The 24,243-nt window shown below is 35.9% G+C and overlaps 1 protein-coding gene across 1 annotated transcript in view; it reads right to left on the minus strand.

Annotated features, from left to right (window-relative positions):
• The window catches only part of LOC113045530 (beta-1,4-galactosyltransferase 2-like), a 75,237-nt gene that overhangs the window by 12,870 nt on the left and 38,124 nt on the right, over positions 1-24,243 (minus strand). Inside the window, exon 3 of the mRNA XM_026205943.1 lies at positions 16,011-16,246. Coding sequence (XP_026061728.1) covers positions 16,011-16,246 — 236 coding nt within the window. The remainder of the gene's footprint in view (positions 1-16,010; positions 16,247-24,243) is intronic.

Raw genomic sequence — 24,243 nt, forward strand, 5'->3', positions numbered from 1 at the left:
ATGTGCATCAGCAACCTTGTTTCACATAGTAATAAATAACAGGAATCTTGATGCCTGACCGGAATCTGCTTGGAATCATTTGATCCCTACTAAAATCCTGAATACTGATGTGAATGGAAATTAAACTGGAATAGTTTCATTTTTAATAAAATTCTCTGAATATTTGAGACATATAGGAATACTTACTAATATTTAAAGGAAACATGTAAAATGTAAATGTACAACATAAAATGTGTATGTGTGTGTGTATATATATACACACACACACACACACTAAAATTTGTATCAAATTAATAAATTACAATTTAAAATGCCTTAAAATTGAAAACAGATATTTTAAATCGTAATACTTATTTACAATATTATTACTGTTTTTAATGTTTTTTTTTTTTTTTTTTTTTTTATAAATGCAACCTTGCTGAGAATAAGAAACTTAAAAAAAAAAAACATAAAATAAATACAGACCCCAAAGTTTCAAAGGGTGATGTGTGTATTATTATACATGCAGCAAATGTAAATAATGTTATATTTAAAAAGATCATTCAAATAAAGACTGTTAAGTAGTGAATACAAAAAAGCTATCTCTCTCACACACACACACGCGCGCACACTCTCTCACACACACACACACACACACACACACACACTTTTCACTCTTTTCTTTTTGTTTTTGTTTCTGTTCTTAACTGAAATACTCTTCTGCATCAGCAGAAGCCATCAGTGAAAGTTATCAACTTCTTATTTCACAGGTTATCCATAATTGATTTCATATGAACTGTGTTGATTTGCCCCCCTCTAAAACCAGATCAAATTCAGCCAGACTGAAATCCTTGAATACAGTGTAGGACTTCTGCAGCTAATCTAACTAGGGTTAGCCATAATTGGACTGTCTCCATGCCTGACCTCAATTTCTCACTACTTAAAAGGTCAGGCTCCAGGGAGACGATGTCTTTCTGCCTTAGTCTCTTGCTGGCAATCTACAGAAATGAAGAACAAACCTAGAGGATATGGGAGAAAAAAAAATCAATTATGAATTAAATTTACATTAATTTTGGCTAGTGGGCTATATGGAGGAACATCTACAGTAAGTAACAGCTATTAAAGTTATTCATTAAATTGTTTTTACTGGCCAGTCACGGTGACCCTTCACTCTCAGTATATGAAAAATAGCTGCTATAACATTCTGCTATACACAACTCATTTCAATTTTTCATGAAAGAAAGAAAATAACAGTTTTTGAAAAGACATGCAGGTGAGTAAATACATTTCTGGGTGAACTCTTACTCTTTAAAGCAGGAACCCCTGAAGGACAGACAAATAAAATGGTGCTGATCTGTTTGTGAGGAGGAGAAAACAGACAACAACCTACCGAAGCATTGTTTTTGCCTGTCTGTTGGTTTTTATTCAGCTACAAACTTAATGGACCATGTAAACACAGAAACAGTAAAGCAGCCTGTTGAGTTGACTAGTGCATTGTAAAATCTAAAGGTTTTCTTTTTTAAGGCTACTGTGTATTAAATGTGGAAAATATCACATCAACAATAAAACTTCCTACAAATACCAGTGGGCCAGGTTTACGCAAGCACATTTTTCCCTCATCCGTCGGCTCCTTGGAGTGTAACACTGACCCTAGTAAATTGCTGTCAAAACAGCCCCAGATAGGGAGGACAAGCTATTAAAGAATTAGACCTTAATTTTTCTGATGGTCTTTAGTCTGCAGCTGCTAATATAATGGTGCATTTAAATGAGAGTGTGCTTTAGGAAGAGCTTTCTTGATTTGTGTTGCCTATGTGCTTAACTTTAGTTACAAATCCTATTAGTCTTAAAAACGGTGCATTACACTGGCAATTTGATAAACAGATGGCATGACTCCCTACCTCACATCCACCATAGCACTCCACTTTGAATATGGGGGAAACATCATTACTTTCACTTAAAAGCCCTTGCCCAATAAAATGAGCCAATTACCAAAAAGATGCTTGATCATTTTGCTGTTTGTCCTTCAGAAGGCTTGCAAGCCAGCCAGCAATTTACAGTCCTCCTTTGGGATACGTGTGGGTGATGTGCACAACGATTAGCTGGATATGTGCCTTGATATTCTCAACTGGATGTAAAATATCTGGATTATCTTATTATATTTCAAAGACAACAAGGGAAACACTCTGTTGTTTGTAATTTTACCCCTCGCTATATCACAGACAGCTTGTTATCGTCCTAGATCTATTATTAATGGAGACCAAGAATTAAACATTTTATGAGAATACGTGCATTCACCACAATTTCCCAGTAGCCAAGCATAGAAACTTTTTGAGGGCTTCCTCACATAGTTGCAAGAGCAAAAAGCAAAAAGCAAAAAAAAAAAAAACAGGCAAGGGAACACGTACTCTTGTGTAATAAATAGCTGATGTTTGCCGGTGATTCAAGGTGAACGCACTAAAAAAGGTAAATACTAACTGGCAGTAGCGAGAATGCTGAGATGAGGGAGTAAAATAAAGGCCTCTCATCTTAAATGATGCATTAGGCCTGCCACAAGGTCTAGAGGCAAAAAGCCCTGTCTGTTCGTGACCAATGCTGTGATATGCCATCTCTCTCTCTCTGTGTGTGCTCTTAGGGTAGTGCCCATGGGACGTTTCCACTCTGAAGGACAGCCTATTACATGGTCAGGGTTGAGGAGTGCTGTCTCGCCTAAATTGGAAGTGTGGCAGGTGGATTATGCTGACACTCACACCATGGCCTTGGCTAAACGCATGAGCAGGTGGGTGAACCACTCAAGCAGAGGTCAAGGTGCCAGTGAGGCCCAATCTATCCACTCATAGTCTCAGTCTTAGATGGCATAGTCCACCCACAGAACGTCTGATGCCTATTGCGGCAAAGTGGAAAAAAATCTTTCTAGAGCTGGCAAAGCTTCAATCCGATTGCCTAACTCATCATAACTAATCTTCAAAAAAAGATTCTAAATAGTAAGTTTAGTAGATATACACAAGTAATCAAGCAAATAAAACCAATCAATCAACCAATCAATGAATGAATGAATGAATGAATGAATGAATGAATGAATGAATCAATCAATCAATCAATCAATCAATCACCATTTATCTGTTAATAGAGGAGTAAATAAACAGTTAACATTTATTTATTTACCTTATGTATGTTATATAAGATATACTGTAGGCCTATATAGATATACATATATTTGTAAAATCTGGGGTCAGTAAAAATGTATATTTTTGAAAGAAGTTTCTTATGCTCACCAAGGCTGCATTTATTTGAATAAAAATATAGTAAAACAATTGTATTATAATTTGAACTGTTTTCTATTTTAAAAAGTTGGATTATCATCAGCTTCATTCTCACAGTTCAGGCTTCATTCTCACAAAATCCTTCAGGAATCATTCAAATAAGCTGATCTGGTGCTCAGGAAATATTTTGTTTGACCATTGAAAGACCAATAAAGGATAGTACATGCTCATTTCACTTTTAGATGAGCATAAAGTCCAATTAACAGCACTTAAAAAAAAATGAAATTATATTTGTAACATATCAAATAAATGTACTTGTAATTATGCATAATTTCCAAATAAACACAATAACAATAATAATAATAATAATAATAATAATATAACTTTGTTGTAGTTTAGTCTAAGATCTGGGTTGCCCTGATTTAATATCCTGAACCTTTGCTTTACAGAAACCTAGGATGTTGCTTACACTTTTCCTGTGAATAAATATTGTGGGAGTAGTAAACATTAACACAAGTATAAAAAAAGAGAGATACTGTGAAATTAAAGGAAAAGCACCGCAGATCAAAACAGCTGTGATGTGCTAGTGTGTTTGTTTGTTTATTTATTTTATTTTGTACGAGATGCAGAACTGAAACAGAGTCTGGGAAACGTGTCCTTGAGAAGAACCGTAAGTGAAAGCAGACGAGTGAGTAATTCAAGTTGTATCTCCAGAGAAACTCAAGCTGGTAGGTTCAGGCTGAAAACAACTCATTTTTGTTGCTGAGATATATTTCTAGCAACTTCAGTATTTTCTTTAAATGCAGTCCAACACAGAGTAGCATGTGGAACAGCTAGTGTGGTTAAATTCAACAAAATCGCACACCATTGAGATATGAAGTGATTGATTGCATTGGCCTGTTACCTATTGAAAAACCCCAAAAACCCTGTTGGAGAGTGAGGATGAAACATTACATCATTAAAATCTTTTCCACCAGGATGTTTATATCCCACGATCCCCCACAAGCTTTGAGAGGATCCACTCTAACAACCTTCAAAAAGAGTTTTTGTATGACTTCCAGATTTTGTTTGGAGGTGCTGCAATTCATTTCGATAATACTGCTAGCACTCAATATAATGATTTTAAATCTGGACAGTGCCCACCTTTTGCATTATGTTAACTTTCCAACACATAATAAGGGACATATTTTAGACTGTTCTGGTGTTATGCCTTATAAACTTACTTCAACAGAATTTCCCATTTCGGATCACAAGCCTATATTCTTTAATATTTGCCTTTCTTTAGCTAGAGTTAAACCTTAACGATCTGTTTCATTCCGTAAAATCAAAAATATTGACCTTAATGTTTTGGATGGTTTGGATTTTAGTTTACTCTGTAAATCTTCTAATTTAAGTGATAGAAAATAGATTGTGCAGATTAAGAATACACATTCATATCCTGTCTCAGTTACTCATGGCGTTCCCCAGGGTTCAGTGTTGGGTCCGCTTTTATTCATCATTTATATTCTACCTCTTGGTCGTATTAATTTCCATTTTTACGCTGATGTAACACCTAATGTTTCTCATCCCCCACCTGACCTTAATAAATGTCTTCAGGACATTAATATTTGGATGACTACTAACTTTTTAAAGTTAAATACCAATAAGACAGAAGCCCTCCTTGTGGGTTCTAGGTCTGTCTTCTAAAAAAAAAAAATCAATCCTTTACCTTATTCACTGATAATTGTTGAGCAAATTTTCTACCCAGATAAAAAGTCTAGGGGTTACACTGGATGGTTTGCTTTTGTTTGGCTCTCATATTAGGAATATTTCACATTAAGAATTTTTTCATTTATGCAAAGCAATTTCCCATTTTAAAGCTCAGATAAAAATGTATTTGTTTAGAATTGCTTTTAATGATTTGGTTGTTTAATATGTTGTTATAATGCTTGCTTTTTATGTTTTGTTTTATTGTACGGTATCCTTAAGTGTCTTGAAAGGCGCTTATAAATAAAAGGTATTATTATTATTATTATTATTAATACACAAAATCTGAGATTTTTAAAAATGAAGGACAGGGGAAAAAAGCAAACAGTAGCACAATGGAACTGCCACCAACAGGACCCATCATTCCCTCCCAACATACCGCTCCATTATATCTGGGCAACAGCCTAAAATGACAGCACTGATTAACTGACCCTGAATAGCCAGTCCCCTCTCTGCTCTGAGCGTGGATGGCGCAGTGACTGCTGAGCACATAATCTTGATTAAGCAGAGTTAGCAGACTTCAGCTCTCGGGTGAACTCAACAGTTTTCAGATCATTCTCAGCAGGGCTTGTTTTCATGTTGTGGCAGATGCTTTCCCAGCAAGGTCAACTGCTACACTCAGAGACACAGATGAAACGTAAAACTAAGACAGAAAGGGAAAAAGTTGCAGCTGAAACGGTTATTATTTTTTTATATCTCAAAGTACACCATTACTGTCTCAGCAGTATCATAGGCAATAGATCCAAGAGAGCTCAATCTGGCCAAGTGACGAGCAATCAACAACCAGCATTACTGTGCTGTGTCAGAGCAAGGGCTGAGGGAAAAACTGTGCTTACTGCTTTCTTGAAAGTAAATAATCTAATTTCATTTTTGTAATTTTTACATAAAATTTTATTTTGACTATGTGGAGCAAGTCAAACTTTTAACCCTGTTGCCCACATGAAAAATGACAATACTGTGCACATATTTCTTTGGGAAATGTGTGTATAAATGATTACAAAGCAGCTCTTAAAGGGATAGTTCACCCAAAAATGAAAATTTGATGTTAATCTACTTACCCCCAGGGCATCCAAAATGTTGGTGACTTTGACTTTTCACAGACTTATTAGTGCATTACCACCAACTATCTCTCAAGTGGACCATTGACACTTCTGATTGAGATTGTAGATAAAGTGTCATCGGTCCACTTAAGAGATAGTTGGCGGTAATGCACTTATAAGTCTGCATTCCACCATAATGCAAGAAAAAGAATGCTTCGCATTCACAAGAGTTCTAACAGTTCAGACATTGCATGAGTCAGAGGTAAAAAAAATAAAATAAAAAAACCTCTCCTAGATTTTGACCATTTGCCATGCATTGTATGGCTGAGAGACTGCAACAACAGAAGCTAAAAATCATAATTTGTGTTCTACTGAAGAAACAAATCCACAACATCTTGGATGCCCTGAGGGTAAGCAGATAAACATCTATTTTTCATTTTTGGGTGAACTATCCCTTTAATAGCTTGCATTTTACTTGCAATTTTATGCCATTGGCTAATTTTACAATTTCTACAATATTAGCTATATATTTTGAAAAATGAACATAAAATGAAACGGCAAATATATATTTAAAATAAATAAGTGTTTCACGCTGTATTGTGTGCCATACTTGTGGAAAGAGCAACCAACAATAATAATAATATTATATATATAGAGTATAGGGAATGGTTTGTTAACTTTTTATTAATAATAATAATAATAATAATAATAATAATAATAATAATAATAAAATAAAACACTCCTTAAAAGTAGGTACTTTTTAGCTTTTCCCATCAGATTTCCCATCCAGGTGCTGACCAGTCTCAACCCAGCTTAGCTTCACTAAGTAAAAGAAAAAGTCTATGTGTCTAACAGGCCTGCCTGCAATCCCAAATGATGCTCTCTGACTGGCTGAAGAGAGATAAACCTTAATAGCTCCACACTAACTCTAGAAGGCAAGAAAGCTCTTCGTTCAACAGATTTATTTATGTATGGATCTGTGCCGATGTGCTCTGTGCCTCTCTACAGATCACATGACATGCATTCAGGGACTTTGATTCTGACTAAAGGAATGAAACATTAAATGTTCTTCATAAAAGACAGAGAGGCTATAGACTGGGAAATTATCTCCTGTGTGAGCTCACACCTATAAGGGGGGCAGGGAGGATCAATGGAATCAAAGGGAAAAAGAAAATTAAATGTGCTCCTTCTGTATTATTTCATAAGCCTTCTTGACAAGGCACTTAAAAATTCACCATATACTGTAAGTTTTTATATACTCAGATTAGATTCTCTTTCAATTGAGTTTGTAATACAAGCTTTTAGTTACTTATTTAGAGCATGAATATCTACTGTAAGAGGTTAAATAGTGGAAGTTGTGATCTCAACTTCACTCTATCTGAGCTTGGCAATGATGATAATGTTTGTGCACAGTCCAGTCTAAGTTTTAGCTTAGAGTTCTGTAAAAATCACTAAAAGTATAAGGAAACTAGGCATAAATACTTAAATTCTGAACATTTAAATATGTATCATTTCTAAAGGGCAATACAACCTATATGAAACTGGGTAGCAGCCAGTCTTGTCCTACTATTAATAGCAGGTAGAAAGAGAGTGTGAAATTGGTATTCTGAGCTTTTTTAAGAAGAAATATTAGAGAAGACACATTTTAATGTGTTATTCAATGAAAGCAGACTTGTCTTTTTGATATTCTTCCTAAGAAAATGAAGATTTCATCTGCCTTTGGTAGAAAATGTGGTCAAGGGACTGAGTTTACTTTGATTGGAATGTCTAAAGTACTGGTGCTGTACTATTAAATTAAACCAAAATAAAACTAAAATTATATTATGAAAATATAAGCATATAAGTCATTTTACATTTTCAGTGGCACTGAATACAGTCTCTTTGACTGTTTTCAAACACTTAAACGTGTATAACCATGTGCACTGTGAAGAACGCTCTTGGCAATGCAGCTGCAAGCAAGAACAGTCAAATGCACATATTTACATACATTATGTAAACAAAGTGTGTTTTTCTTAAGTGAACGTAAAGTGGTGGAGCAAAAATAAAATATCAGATTTGTGCATTAGACCATCCAGTTTAAATACAGCTCAACACCACTATCTGTTACTGTATGGTGTATTCCATTAATATTCATCAACCAATAACACTGACAAGAATGCTGAATATACATTCAAAAGTCTGGGATCAGTTTTTACCTTTGGAGTCTTTTATCCTCATCAAGTCTTTATTTTCAACACTGATATTGTGGAATATTATTGCAATTTCTAATATTGGTTTTCTATTTAAAATACTTTAAAATATAATTTATCTCTGTGACGCAGCGCTGAATTTTCATCAGCCATCAATCCAATACTGTGATACCTTACTGTCACATGATCTTTGAGACATAAACGTTAACTTTTTTTTTTTTTTAATCATACAAATTATGCTGGTGTATTTCAGTGTTGAAAGTGTTGTGCTGCTTAATATGTTTCTGGAACCTGTGATACTTTTTTTCAGGATTCTTTGATGAATTTAAAGAGAATGATGAAGTTAAAAAGAATAGCATTTGTTCAAAATAAAAAAAAACTTTTCTAACAATATATTAATATATTATTATTAGTAGTAGTGAGCAAATGAGTAGCCAAAATTTGTTTTAAAATCATGTAAAATAGTAATATTGTGAAATATTATTACAATAAAAAACAACAACAACAACAGACAAACATTGTCTTCAGTGTCACATGATCTTTCAAAAACTATTATGCTAATCTGATGCTCAAGAAAGATTTCTTGTTATCATTAATGTTTAAAAAAGCTGTGATACTTAATATTTTTGTTGAAATCTGATACACTTTTTGAAAACAACAGCATATTTTGTATGAAATAATGTAATAATAATAATAATAATAATAATAAGATTCATATGATAAAAAAATTCATTTTAAATCTAATACATGTTTTATTTTGTTTTGCCTTTAACTGTTAAAATGCTACGATTTAATAAAGGAGTGCTGTACATTCACTGAAATATCAGCATTTCTATAATCCGAACAATATCTAATAGACTGAATCATAGATTGCCTGTCTTCAACAAACAGTGCAGTGTAGGAGTGTCTGAGATCTGTAGTGGCCATGGGAACTGGACTTTAATCACAACAGAAGATTAGACACAACGCGTCCATGTCAAACTCAAACCAAGCACTCTTCTCCCTCCTCACGGATCTACCAAGCTGGCAGCCGTTTGACTGAAAATCTTAGAAATTGCATCTAATCTCATTAAAATGACAGCATACAATACTGCACTCACCCCGACACTAGAACAACAGACAGCACAAAACAATGACACAAACACAACAGGAAGAGGGCCTGCTGTTGCCAAGTGAGTGACATGCAATAACATGTTCAGCTATTTCCCTGTTGGCTCAACACTGGCTTGAACATCCAATCCGTCTGAGCTGGATTTTCCCTCTCTGCAAACAAATAATGAGAAATACACTCTCAGTCCTTATTTATCCCCACATAAGCAAGAGGCAGGCAGGTGGAGAAAAAGAACAGAGCAGGAAATGACACGCTGGTATGCTGCTGTGATGACACGGCATCTGAAAGGTCGGTGCTGACGGCAGTGCCACATCATAAATATCCCACATCCCCAAATGCCCTTAGGATCAATCAATCCTGCATGATAAATGCATAACTGAAAAACATGAACTTGATAGGACACATTAAATCCTGCAGAGGTTTGTATCGATACCTGAATGTTGGCTTTGTTACAGCCTTTGGTATCACTGCATTTATAAAATAAAAAGCCTTATGCAACTGATGAAATTAAACTAGGACTAGCTATATATCAAAAATTTGTGAATAATTTTGTCATTTTTAAGCGTTAATGCATTAAGTTTCTTGTAAAAGTTTTGTGTTTTTACACTAAATATCTTTCTGCATAATGCATGTTTGTTATTAGCATAATATTAACATTAATACAGACTTTAAACGTTCTTGTCGATACATGAAACATGAAGTAAATTGCAACTCAGGGCTCAAAGAGGGTAATTTGTACATGGACATCTGTAAAAATCATCAAACTAAGTTGTGCTAAATCATCTCTTCAAATGAACAGACGCCCATCGTGTTGTATTATTGAGTACAGGTTTACAGTTATTAACTTTTTCTGTGCATCTGGGAAGTTGTCCAGTGAACACTATCTGCATGATGGGAGGCAGGGAAACATTGGCCTGTGTCCCTGGCAATCCCTACCGAGACACAGTCTTCGTCCTACCCAGCGCAGAGCTATCATAACCAGACATGGCAACAATCAGCTTGTGAAGCAGGAGGAGGCGGCTAGAGGCCCCCTATGTGCGCTGAAAGAGAGTTGGAGGATGTCTGAAGGTTGAGAAAGAAAGAACAGGCAGGCTTGAATATTTATTGCATTCAAGGGGAACCTTTTGAGACTGAATAATGAGTCGTGCCCTATAGGTTTAAATGATACAGTCGGAAATAAAATGATTCATTTGAATGATACTGTTGAAAATATAAGGATTCGTTTATATAAATTGAACATGAAGCTGCATTCAGGAGACACTATTTATCAATCTATAATTTTATGAAATGCTGTTCAAATATTTGAGGTTAGTGTTGTTTTTTTATGAAGTAGGCTTATTTATTTTATTCTCTCTTTTGTACGTTTTTTAGAATTATAATGATTTTTATGATTATTGGACTTAAAAGAAAAACTAAAACTTCAAAGCAATAAATTACATTTTAAAACATATTAAAATGAAAACATATATCATTTAACATGTACTTAAATGGTATTTTAATTTGTAATAATATTTCACAAAATTAATATTTTTTACTGTATTTTTTATCTAATTAATTCAGCCTTGGTGAGCAGAAGAATATTCAAAAACACACACACACAAAAATCGGAGACCCCAAACTTTTGAATAGATATCACAGATATAGAATATTTATCAGAACTATATTTGCACGATCAAATGACAATTTACAGATTATTGTTTGTTTAGGGTCACCAGATCCCACTCAGACACTTTTAAAAACTGCCCAAAGAAAGGAAAACTGCCAAAAAAGTCAGTCTGCACATAGTCAAATAACTCAAAAATAGCATTGCAGCCCTTTATTATGGTAGCTGGCACATATTCAAAAAGACAAAATATCTATCATTTCAGATACATACGTTTCTTTAATTGCACAAAATCACAAAGAGTTCACACAAGGGAGTTATAAGGATTATGCTTACAATGAGAATATTGCTCCCAGCAGGTGATCTGAAGTACAGCGGTAATTGTCTTTAAATTTACTGTTGAAGGCGGTGCTGCTGAAGAAGCAATGCTTTTCAGGCAATAAATTTGAGTCACATTTTTTCTCACAGAGTTTGTCTGAGATCCTCAATAAAAACATCCCTCATTAAAATCTAAAGACAAAAGATTTACAGATAATAAAATGATACGCAACTTCTCCAATTGACAGGTACAGTCTACAGTCTAGTTTGTCTATAGTCTAGTTTGTAAATGAACTAGTCATACTCTCTATTCAACAGCCAAAGAACGTCATGTTTTCATCTTCTGTGATGCTTAAGGTGAATAAAAAACTGATTTATGCACAAGCAAACTACCTTAAACTTAAGTCAGTGTGTCAAACCTCTTTGACTGAGATAAGAAATAGGATTGTCCCACTGCTACATCCTTCCAAACCCACCAATACAACACCCTTGGGACTTGGCAGCACTTATCCGGCAGCCCAAAGATCTGAGGAATTAGCACGCCTCCCCCAGTCCCTGGTAAAACGGCCACACTTAAAATCATTTAACACTCTAGTGAGCATGATACATGAAGTACTCCCAACTGTCATCCTGTGGAAATTGTGAGAGTGGAAGAGGAGGGGGGGCGAGACGAAAGAGTCCTTACTGACCTGCCTTATATGCTTTTTATTTTTTATTATACAGTGTGCTTTCTAGTGGGTGAAACTGATGAGGAATGACTTGACATACTGTAGGTAGCACGTGTGTGTAAATCTTTAAGAGAAAACCTGGCTGAACTCAGTGTTTGTCCTTTGAATTAAGTGGATGAGATCCGGCGAGATTCAAGCAATTTGAGTTTAACAGCAAGCAGCAGAGGTCACGGCAATGATGCATCGTCCTCATAAGATGCACTGATCTGTAACTTTAGCTGCTTAAAGCGAAGGAGTATGCATGGCAGCCTCTCTGTGGTAATCCAAATCGCATTTGAACATGTGAATGTTTAAAGGGGAAAACTATTGCCGTAAAGGGCAATTTTAAAATAATTCTTCAATCTAATGAGACCGTATTTTATAAGCTGTGAATCAAGCGCAAGAAAAAAGAAATAAAGATTTCTATACACCTCCAGTTCCTTAATGATGTGGTAAAAAGGAGGATTGTCATTAAAACGCAATGCCTGAGGAATTTAATAGAAACACATTTTCATAAAGTTGTGATTTTATACCATCTTTCAAGTTTAGAAAAGTAACCCATGAGTTTCTTTCTTCTGTCAAAAACAAGATATTTTAAAGAACTACTTTTGTCTATACAGTGAAAGTCAGTAGGGTCCGGTGATGTTTTAACATTTAAAAAATAAAATTAAATAAAAATATTTTGTGTTTCACAAAAGAAAATATTCAAATGTGTTTAGAGTTACACAAGAATGAGTGAATGATGACAAAATGATCATTTTTGGGAGAACAGTACAATTTGGTCAGTTTTATTATGTTTTCAAAAGGAAATAAAACTTTTTTATAGGAAGAGAAAGTTGAAAAAAAATGGATATAGCTATGGCAAAATGACAAACGGGCAATAAACAGTTTTTTTTTTTTTTTGTACTTGTTCAAATAATTTTTAAAAATTCAGAAATTATTTTTCTAATCTGCCAGCCAGTTGAATAAAAGATGCTCAAGGAAGATTGCCATGGATTCTTTAGCAACAACGTGATAAGAAATGCTTGTGGAATTGGCCATCTGAATATGTCTGAGGCAGACTTTACTTGGCAGATTTCATTTTAGGTAAACTAAAATGTCTTAGATGATGTATTATAAAGTAACTGTTTGAAAAAGGCTTTCTTCAGCTGAAATAGAATGTATCATGTTATGTGTTAAATTATAAACCCAATGGATTTTTAAATGGCACTTCAAGTCAGTAATGTGACGTGACATACAGCCAAGTATGGTGACCCATACTCAGAATTCATGCTCTGCATTTAACCCATCTGAAGTGAACACGCAGCATTGAACACACACCGTGAACACACACACCCGGAGCAGTGTGCAGCCATTTATGCTGCGGCGCCCGGGGGGGCAGTTGGGGGTTCAGTGCCTTGCTCAAGAGCACCTAAGTCGTGGTTTTGCTGGCCCGAGACTAGAGTTAAACTCTCTAACCACTAGGCCACGACTTCCCCAAGTCAAAATGGAGAGAAACAAAGTCAAAATGGAGAGAAACAATTTTTTGTTGTATAATGCATGCAGTTCTTTCACAATCAAAAGGGTCTTGTGGTTTGTGTGTCCCCTGGATGTACAGTACCATCTACTCCAACATACAGAAATGCCCTCACTTAGCAAACAGCTTGTACTGAGCAATGAGAAAAACACTAGCCTTATAGATCATTTTGTTCAGATACACAGAGCTGAGCGAGGAAATTTCCTGTTACTGCTTGCGTAATGAAAACGCAGAGCGCTTAATGTCACTACTGAGAGTGTATGTGCAGATGGTGTGTGTTCCTCACTTCTCAGCTCTGACAGTGCAAATAACTAGCTACACATTTTACATTTTTGATGAGACCCTCTCAACACAATTTGGCAGCACTGCTTGAGCAAACAAAACAGACCTGCAAACAACACCTTTCCATGAATGTTAGCATAAGTTTTTTAAGGCCTGAGTTTACAAGTGTTGAGTCAGAAGAAGAGATTTGTTTGATATGAGACAGGCTTCAAAAAATACAATGAGTTTTACAGAAAAACTTTTTTTAAGTAAATGTTTTAATAAACATTAGACTATAACACATTAAGTTAATGATATAAATAGCATTTGCACACCTAAGTGTCATTATTGTTCTTTTAAATTGTCAATACTTTTCAAAAGCTGAAATAATTAAAATGGAAAGTTAAAAAAACTTACATTTTAAAACATTCAAATTAAAAATGAAAAACAAAAATTAGAAAATAGAAAATAAATAGAAATTTAAAAAAAGCACTAGACTGCACAATTTAATTGGTAATTTAACACTATTTAATTTAATAATGCATTGTAGTTATACCTCTCAAGGATTATGAATTGCAAAGGTTAAAGAGAATAAAAAATGTTAATGTATTAAATTGATCAAAAAAAATAAAAAAATAAAAGCAATAAAGACAATGGTACAAAAAAAGATTTAAAATAACGGCTATTCTTTTGAACTCTTAATTCATTATTTTAAGCAATTTTAGGAATAAATAACATTTAAAAATCTTAAAGTAACAAACCGTTATTTTAAATTAGTATTTAACAATTTTACTGTTTTTATTGTGTTTTATATCAAATAAATGCAGGCTAGGTGAGAATAAGAGAAAAAATAAATAAAAAAATTGACAGACTCCCAACTATTGAGTGGTTGTGTATATGTTACCTCTTTGGTATAGACCAACTTTTTCAAAAGAAGTACAGAGGAAATGCAAGTCTTCCTTAGATATACTGACAAAATTAATAACACAATGGACTTCTGCGGATGGCAAGCCAGTGGTATTCTTACTGTATGTTCAATTATATGTAAATAAAACATACTGACTTAACCATTTTTTAATTATTCAACAGTACACAACATAATTTATGTATTATGACATTCTCATCTGGGGGCTTTTTTAAATTTTGCAAATATTTAGCAAATATTAATTTATGATGTTTATTGTGAGTAATTTACTAACTAATCAGCATATCCTGCAATTAATTTGTTTGTAATTTGTAATCGATTGACAGTGCTAGCTAAAATCATTTGCAGTAATCTATAAAGCTGAGTCTGAGGAAGATCCATTTGCTTTGCATTTTAAATTAACTCCAACTGTCACATGGATAGCAAAGACTGCAGTTAAAAAGGGTAGTTTTATTGTCTCTGTTCAGTGGTTTTAAATCTCAAAGATAAAAAAGTTCATAAGTCAAACATCAATCTGTTGCTTATTTAACCTGCATTTAGTGATGTGATGCCTCTAAGAAAGGAAGGTAACCTCAGGCCAGAGTTCAGCCGATGCTCCATCCATTACAGACCCTTTGGCCTGGTTTGTTACTCCATAGACAGATCTCTCAGCACTCACTGCTCGACAGCTCACATCATTACTCTGCAAACTTTGAAGATGGATAGCTGCAAACTTTTGATCTCTCTCATTAACCCAAACAACCGGCCTATACAGACAACAATGTGGCAAGCAGGCTAATGATTTCTCATGGCCTTGAACATCTCCGCCGCCCCTCCAGGGTCACTCCACAGATAGAACAACAGACTGATGTAAGAGGGGGAGGTGGAAGAGCAGCAAAGCTTCCAGCTGTTTACACAAATGCTTCGATTGCTCGGTGCAAATCAGAGTTCAATCCTGACCACCACGCCCAACCCACACATGTTGCTCGTCTTGTAGTATTTTGCCAGATGTTGAAGTAAATATCAACAGCCATGTCTGCATTATTGGAAAATTGTCATTAATTACTCACCCTCATGTAATTTCAAATCCGTAAGTCCTTTGTTTATCACAAATTAAGATATTTTTGGTGAAATCTGAAAGCTTTCAGATGCTGCATAAACAGAATCGCACCTGACATGTTCAAGGCCCAGAAATGTAGTTATGACATAGTTAAAATAGTCCATCATTGGTTCAACCTTAACTTTAATGGTCTTACGGGTTTGGATCAATATGAGAATCAATAATTAATGACAGAATTTTCATTTTTGGCTAAACTTTTATAACTAAAAGCTGTAGTGTGAAAGTGTCCTACACAAACACACATATGGACACAAACCTGGTTGATGATAAAGATCCCATAGTCGATCTTCTGTCTGCGCAGGACTGGGTGCAGGTAGTGAAGCCAATATTTAAGGTGGTTGTCTCTGTGTCTGAATGGGACGATGATGGCCACCTTTTGTCTTGGCCGGCAGTCCGGAGGAGTGTATTTACCCCCTTCTGTCACATTAGGGTTCTCTCTCTGCACCCGCTCGAGGGTTATCAGGGAGCTGAATTCAATGAGGAGACGTCCCACTGCAAAGCAGAAAAGAGGGGTAGTGAGACTTTATGAGAAGTTTCAACAGCATTCCTTGAAGCAGAGTGAATTTGAGAATGGTTGTTACAGTTAGATCATTACAATAACAATATAATCACCACTAACTGTCTGTCCAGCACAGGGAGTGCAAAAAAACTCTTAGAGTCTCTATACCTCTTCATTAATCCTAACATCTTAAGTTGAGAAAACCAGTCAAATAAAGCAGACTGAGGCTTGATTACATGTTCACACAAAGTCTTTGAAGGAGTCTTAGCAGTAAAAGATTTCGCGTCTACACCTAGCCATGATCTAATCCCTGTTTGCTTGTGAACTGACGTAGTTTTGGCCGCAGGGACTTCTACAACACTCATTAGCGAAGGAGTCTGTGCTGCTACTGAATATGTATGGAGGGCCATTTTTAGGAAACAGCATGACGTTTTCTCATCTGATCATAAAAATTCAGTATGTCTAGAAAAATCTAACGCATAGCAAATCAGCTATGTTACTAAATCAAATATGGTAATGAAGGAAAATATAAGATAAACAATTCTAGAATTCACACAACTGTGCTAACTTTCAAGGAAGATTCCATTTATTATTTTCTCAAGCAAGCTTTATCCATTATCTGTAAATCAGCAAACGTTCCTAAACTGGGGTCCTTAAAGGATTTCAAGTGGTCTGAAGGCTGACTGGCTAATAGCTGAGGGTAGAAAACAAAGCTAAATTGACCAAATAATTAAACTTGTTAAGAAATCAAATCAAGGCAAGTTCCTAAATAGGTCATATGATGCTGCTAAAAAGAAAATTAATTGGTGTAATGAAATGTGTTTATGCAGTTTAAAGGTTAAAAAACATTATTTTCCACATACTGTACATTATTGTTTCTCCTCTATGCACCCCCCCCCCCCTTCTGAAACGTGTCGATTTTTACAAGGCTCATCGGTCTGAAAAGCGAGGTATGCTCTGATGGAAATGTTACACCCCTTAACATATTGTGACACCCTGTCTGGCCGGAGCGACGAGACATAAACATAAAACCCATTATAAACATGATATTAACATGATTTCTAGTCGTGTCCTCTTTTGGAAAGCCAAACAAATTAGTTTTGCTTTCTCAACGAAACAGCGTCACACACTGCGGCCTTGAGTGAGCAATATTTTTAAACATGTTACAGTGTTGTGATGTCAATTCTCCTGAAGCATTTTAAAAAGACTTTATTTTATAATTTATTTAAATAAAATATTACCATGTACTGTTTATCAATCATGAAAATACATGAAACTGCACTTATCACCTTTTCTGCATATGCAATAATTTATATATTAGTATGTCGCTACTATTTAAAAAAAGAAAAGAAAAAAATCCACAAAGAGTATTGTCACTCTACAACATTTGAGAAGCACAGCTCTCATTATTTTGATCCAAACCAAATATGTGTTGGCGCAGTGGATAAGACACATGCCTTTGGTGTGAGAGACCTGGGTTCGAATCCACTGTGAGACAACAATGTGTCCCTGAAGGAGGGACAAAACACTTAACCCCTAGTTGCTCCAGAGGCGTGCGACCTCAGACATATATAGCAATTGTAAGTCGCTTTGGATAAAAGCGTCAGCTAAATTAATAAATGTAAATGTAAAGTATAGATAGGTCACGGACAGCAGTTATAAAAGACACACATCAAGCACCACAGTGAAATCTGACCCCTCGACTCCTGGAAGTGATGGAACTTATAGTAATTGAGCTGACCTTGGCAGCAACAGCAGCTATTCAGGTACCGTCACATCAATTTAGATGCAAAGAACAGCAGCTTTGTGTAAACATCTCACAGTCTGGTACTCTATTTCGGGAGGCAGAGGACAGGTCCGGTTAAAAATACATTTATAGTTGATTTTATGCAAGGCCTATTGCTGCACCTGTGCTCGTTTTCCTATCAGCCACATTATTAAACTAAGCAGCAGCAGGTCAGCAGGGTACAGCACGGCTGTTTGCGGATGTAATTGAGACATCCGGGGATAAAGGTACTTGCCCTTAGAGAACCTTCTGAATGCAAGATCAGTGTGTTTATTTCTAGCATTCATTCAATCAGATATGTTGACCACGACGATGTTTATAATGACATTACGCTTTTGTGGTGTTCTGCTATCATCATCATCCTGAGCTCACTTGGATTGATTCCATAAATAAGCTGTAATTGACTGCTCCTCACGGACACAGAGAGATAGAACGGAAGAAAAAAAGGCTTGCTGTTTCCACTTTTTATGAGATGCAGCCACCAACCTAATTGCAAGCTCCTGGCGTCACTGTGTGCCAATCCCCTCTATCTCTCCAAAGGTCTCTTTGAAGTGATCTCTACAAAGGTTCATTGGATCCAGCTACTTCTAATTAGCAGTGTGCTGTATATGAGTAAGGCAAGCAGTCAAGTGGCATGTGTGGAGGAGAGAAAATGGTCTAGAGCAATGAATACGTTGCGATCTGAACACCTGCTCTCATGCAGAGTGTTCCATCCACTCTGATCGCAAATGACTGAGGCCATTGATAAGACTGGGGGAGGTAAACAACAACCGGTTCTTCTGCTGCCTCCTCATAACATTCTTGTTGCAGCGTAGTCTCAGCTTCAGTCAATTTCCAAGAGTCAGGGTAAAGAGATTTTTACAAGGATCAAGGTATGGCTTTATTATTAGTCTTTAAATATTTGGGGTTTATTATTCTTCTTCTTTTGAATGTGAAAGTATCTGAAATTACTTGGAATGTATACCTTAGGAAAAAGTATATTTACAGTATATTTATTATTAGGACTTTATTAATTATAATGCTCAACTGAAAACAATAAATAATTATATTACAATATTATTAGTTTTAGTATTATTATTTACTATGATTTACACTATTGCTGATTTCAAATATATGATTGGAACACTACCGTCACACACCACACAGGTCTTTGGTTTTTCCCAATTCCCAAACCTATTGAAAACCACATTACCAAGATGGCCGCCAAGGCCTGCCTTAGAGGGACTTTGATTAAGTGCATCCAACAAGCCATTATATAATATAAGCCAGGCCACCATGAGGGATAAACCCAATGAAACTGTAATATACTGTACTGTAGGTGCCTCAAAGCACAAAGGGTTTATTACCTGGATCTCTTGGCCACACACACTCGCTTATTGGTTTTCTCTCTCTAATTCTCTCTATTTCCATCACAATTTCTCCTGACCCCTGCAGAGCTCTATCATGGCTCTCAGGCCAACTGCCAACAAAGTTACGCAACATCACCACAAATAATACTGTAGGCAGCTGGAGAATGGGAGAAAGGGAGAGAGAGGCAAAAAAGAATGGAGAGTAACGAACAGTACTGAGAGGAAGGGAGTAAGAGAAACAAATCCTGTCCAAAGCACTACTTCACCAGCACACAAATGTCACCCACTGAGTCATAGTTGGAGGCAAGGTCAGGCTTTTTCCTGTTCAGACAGGAGATTTGTAGATTCTGTAAAATCTACTTAATTTAAACGGGGTTCAAGCACAATCCAATTATTTCTCTTTACTTTGACACTTGCTGTGATGCTCAAATCCAAACAGTGAGAACATCCTCCACCAGCTGTAACCTTTAGCACAGGGCTTTTAGCCAGACACTAAAAACTCTGATCAAAGAGGGGGGAGTATGCATTGCAGTGAGAGTGCTTTGCCTTTTCGTTTCAAATTATGATTTTCCTTTTTTTATATATATATATATATAATATTTATTTTTACATACAATACAAGTTGGTGGTGTCCAGTGTTGTTTTGGACCAGACGGACTTTCATTGTAAAGACAGAAGTTGAAACACTCTTGAAATTACTTTATCTTGTGTTATGCAGAAAGATAAATGCCATACAGGTTTGGAACAAGATGAAAGTAAATAATTTTTGGTAAACTATCCCTTTAAATTCAAAAAGTGGAATATAAAATGGACTGAATCCAACAACCGATAACACAAAGTAACATTGTTTTTGACAAGTACAGTACCATCCTAATACTATCAATCAGCCATGATTCATTTATTCTGCTAGTGCGAGTTTAAAAGATGTTTATGTTTATGTAATTCATCGTGAAAACCCCTAGACTTTAACATGGTATCATTTAGTCATTTAAACTTTCAAAATATATCAAAGTATCAGAGTTTTCCATCTGATATCATCACTGGACCATGGTGTGTTTTTGTGGGGGCCATTTAGTCAAGAGTGGATGAAAAGTGAGATTAGTCACAGCAAATGTTTTTAAGACACCCTGGGTCATTCCCGTGTTCTATGGCTGTCTCCAGCTATATGGTGATAGAGTGTTGGCCGCCCTGTGAACTACACAGCAGAGCCACGTGGCTGCAAGTGACCACTGAAGCAGAAGAGAGAGAGAGAGAGGGAGAGGAAGAGGAAAAGAGGAACAGATGGAGGAGTCACTGAGCATAACACTGCATGCTGAGAGCCATGAGAAGTAAAGCAGTAGAAAGATTGAAGGTGGGGAGGAATGACAGAGAGAAAGTGGGAGGACAGAACTGGAGGCGAATAGTTGGAGAGACAAAAAAAGAGAGAAAGACACAGAGAAATGGGCTGAGGGAACATGACTAAGGGGGAGTTGGAAGCAGGAGACAGCTATAATGAATGTCTCCAAAATTTGAGATGCCACTTGAGCTAGAAGATATATAGAATATTTAGCAATGTATTAACAGTGATGATTTTTTTTTTTTTTTTTACAAATTATTATTCTTTTTGTAACAATGAATTAATGAATTTGGATACAAATTTGGATTAAACATATTATGAAACATCAGAAAGTTTTTTTGTTTGTTTTTTTTTACATTTTTACTTCACACTTTTTTAATATTTATATTTCTTATGAAACAATCTATGATTACTATCTTTTATTTTATTTCTGTTAATCACTGTATTTTATTTCTGAATTACCACTGTGTATGAAATTTTCTATACAAATAGCCTTGCCTTATATTCAGCAAACTGATCAAAAGTAAATACATTTATGAATGGCATAAACATTAAATATAAACATAATAAACTATGTTTATTGAGCACCAAGTCAAGAATGATTTAAAAAAAAAAATATGATATACTGGCTTTGAAGACAGCTTTGCCATCACAAGAATAAATTAAATTTTAATATATATATATATATATAGTAAAATATAACCAGTTATTAAATTGTTATAATACTTCACAATATTACTGCTTTTACTTATATTTGACTAAATAAAAGCAGCCTCGTGTATTTACGAATAAAAATTAGTTTTTTTTTTTAAAGACATTTTTCCTTTATTTCATGCCTTCCAATAGACATTTTAAAGGGGTCATATGAAGCAATTTCAATTTTTCCTTTTTCTTCGGAGTGTTACAAGCTCTTGGTGTGTAAAGAATATCTGTAAATTTCCAAATCTCAAATCCAAAGAGATATTCTTTATCAAAGTTAAGACATGTCTACACCCCCCTAAAATGGTTCATTTAAACACGCCCCCACATCTCTACGTCACTATGTGTAAAGATTTGCAAAACGCCACCCAAATGTTAACGCAAAGAAAGAAGGCATACCATTTATTCTCACTGTTGCCGCCGTCATTTTTTGGAGAAGATGACGTGGTCATTGTGCAGGTGAAACTACTTTGTTTGGCCTTCCAAAAGAGCACAATATCACTTCGTCATGCCTGGAGCTGATCCCTGCTGGTCACTGAGGAAATATTTTAACTTCGCACAGTGAATGGCTTTCACTGTGGAGGAAGCAGAGTCCAGCCTAGGGTCATCACATGTGGTTGCCAAACCCCCGGCCGCTCCTTCGTCGAATCCGCCGGCCGTTCCTCATTATAGCTACTGGCTGCCACTCACTCAAGCCACTGGCCGTTCCTCACTCGTTGCAAGGACAGTCTGGCACTTCTGACTCATGGTGTGTAAGTAGGTTTACATATGTTAAGGATTTGCCACTGATGATTCAAATGTGAGTTTTGAGCAGAGTAGAGTAGGCACTTTTTATTTGTCATTTCTTCAATCAAAAATGCAGACATGGTTTTAGGTTTACGCTGCGCGATATGCAACGCAACCATAGACTGTAAAAAATATGGACGTAGTGTCCTTGACGTCACCCATAGACTCCTCATTAGCGGTTTCGAAGCCTAAAGTGTGTAGAGCGGGCCGTCGCCATCTTGGCAGCGCGTCACCGTGCGACTCTCCCGGATAATCGAAATTGGCAAAAAGGCGGGAGCTGATTGCAGAAGCCACGCCCACCTAGTGCGACGGCATTGTCAGCAGCGGCAATCCACCTGTCACTCAAGTGGCCACCCCCTTAATTATGCAGAACTTTAAGGCTTAATATAATTAAAACGGATGAGTTTTAAAAAAATTCACCCCCCTCACAGTTGTCATGAAGGGCAAAATTAGCAATATAGACCAAAATCATTTTTTGAACCAGGCTGTAAACATGTTTTTTTTTCTGCTGTAAAGTTGGGCATTTTAACTTGGGGAGTCTATGGGACTGACTCCCTTTTGCAGCCAGCCTCAAGTGGCCAGTCGATGAATTGAAGTTTTAGTCACTTCCTTATTGGCCTCACGAGAGAGAGCGGGAGGTTGCCACTCGAATGCAACGCGTAAAAAGACAGTATAAGTCATTATAATCAGTAATTACCGTATTGACCCGAATGTTAGAAGACCCTGATTATAAGGCGACCCCCCTTTTTTCAGATGTACCTTTTGGAAAAAGGCTTTTGAAATCCAAATCTTGCTTTCTCTCTCTCTCTCTCTCTCTCTCTCTCTGTAAAACATATTTTTTTCTTAAATAATTTTCATATTGCATATTTTTCCTATTGTAATTTTTGTTTTGAAAGTATGGTAAATAGCCTACTGGTAAAATGTATCTCATATTAGCCTACCAAAATTTTATTAACAGTAGAAGTCAAATCTTATTGTAGTCTTCCAATCTGGGTACTGTCTAATGTTTTAAATAACTTACAGAGAATGTTTTGGTCCCATAAGGCTAATAATGATGGTCACGACTCATGCGGCAGAAATAATTTTCTTTTTCTATAATTTTCACTCTGTTTTCACTCGCGATCTTTACAACACACATTCCATTACATAACTCATGGCACACTCTTTTTATGCGTTTTTTGGCGCCACATATTGTTGTGGTTGTATTATTGACAATTCAAAATCTAGACCCTGAATATAAGACGACCAGGTTTTTTCAGATATATTTCCAAGAAAAAAACATTGTCTTATATTTGGGACAATACGGTATGTCCCCACTGGATGCAAAATAAAATACAAGCCTCGCTTGTAATGGGTTTTATAGTTTTTGTCCTGTCATGCCGGTGTTCTGACTGGAACACGCCATAACAGCATATGTCGAGGGGCGTAACATTTCCATCAGATGCTTGAAACACCATCTCGGTTGATGCCTGCTACAGTCTGGAAACACCAGACTGTAGCAGACCAGCTGTTCCACACACCTCTTTCATGCAGAAAACCAACTGCTACAGGGCAGAGCAGTTCTCAAAGCTACACTCAGCTCTGTACATATCAGATGTTTAATTAAACCTCAGCAGGTGCTAGTTCAAAGTCATGGTGTGAAGAAACATTCAGGCCAATCAGCCTTTTTGCCATTATTTTAATACAAAAAAATCAAGTCTCAAGTTCTATATTCTATATAATTCTATATGCTTTACAAACAATGTAGAACAATTAGATATTATTTATTCGTTTTTTAATGTATATTATCAGTATAAATTCACTAGAAAAGCACTGATGTGGACAATTTTCACCAGAAAAACAGTGACCACACAAGTGGCTGTTTTCTTCTATCTAAAGAGTTTTGTGATTTTCAGTGCACAAAATTTTTTAACAGCCCTTAACATCTGTTGCTTACAATTCTTTACATGGGAGTCAAGTTATCGCTCAAAACAACTGCCTACAAATCTTAAAGCTGTTCACGAGGATGATAACTATACATTTTTAATAATCCCT

Source organism: Carassius auratus, chromosome 27 (genome assembly GCF_003368295.1).
Source record: "Carassius auratus strain Wakin chromosome 27, ASM336829v1, whole genome shotgun sequence".
NCBI lineage: Eukaryota > Metazoa > Chordata > Actinopteri > Cypriniformes > Cyprinidae > Carassius > Carassius auratus.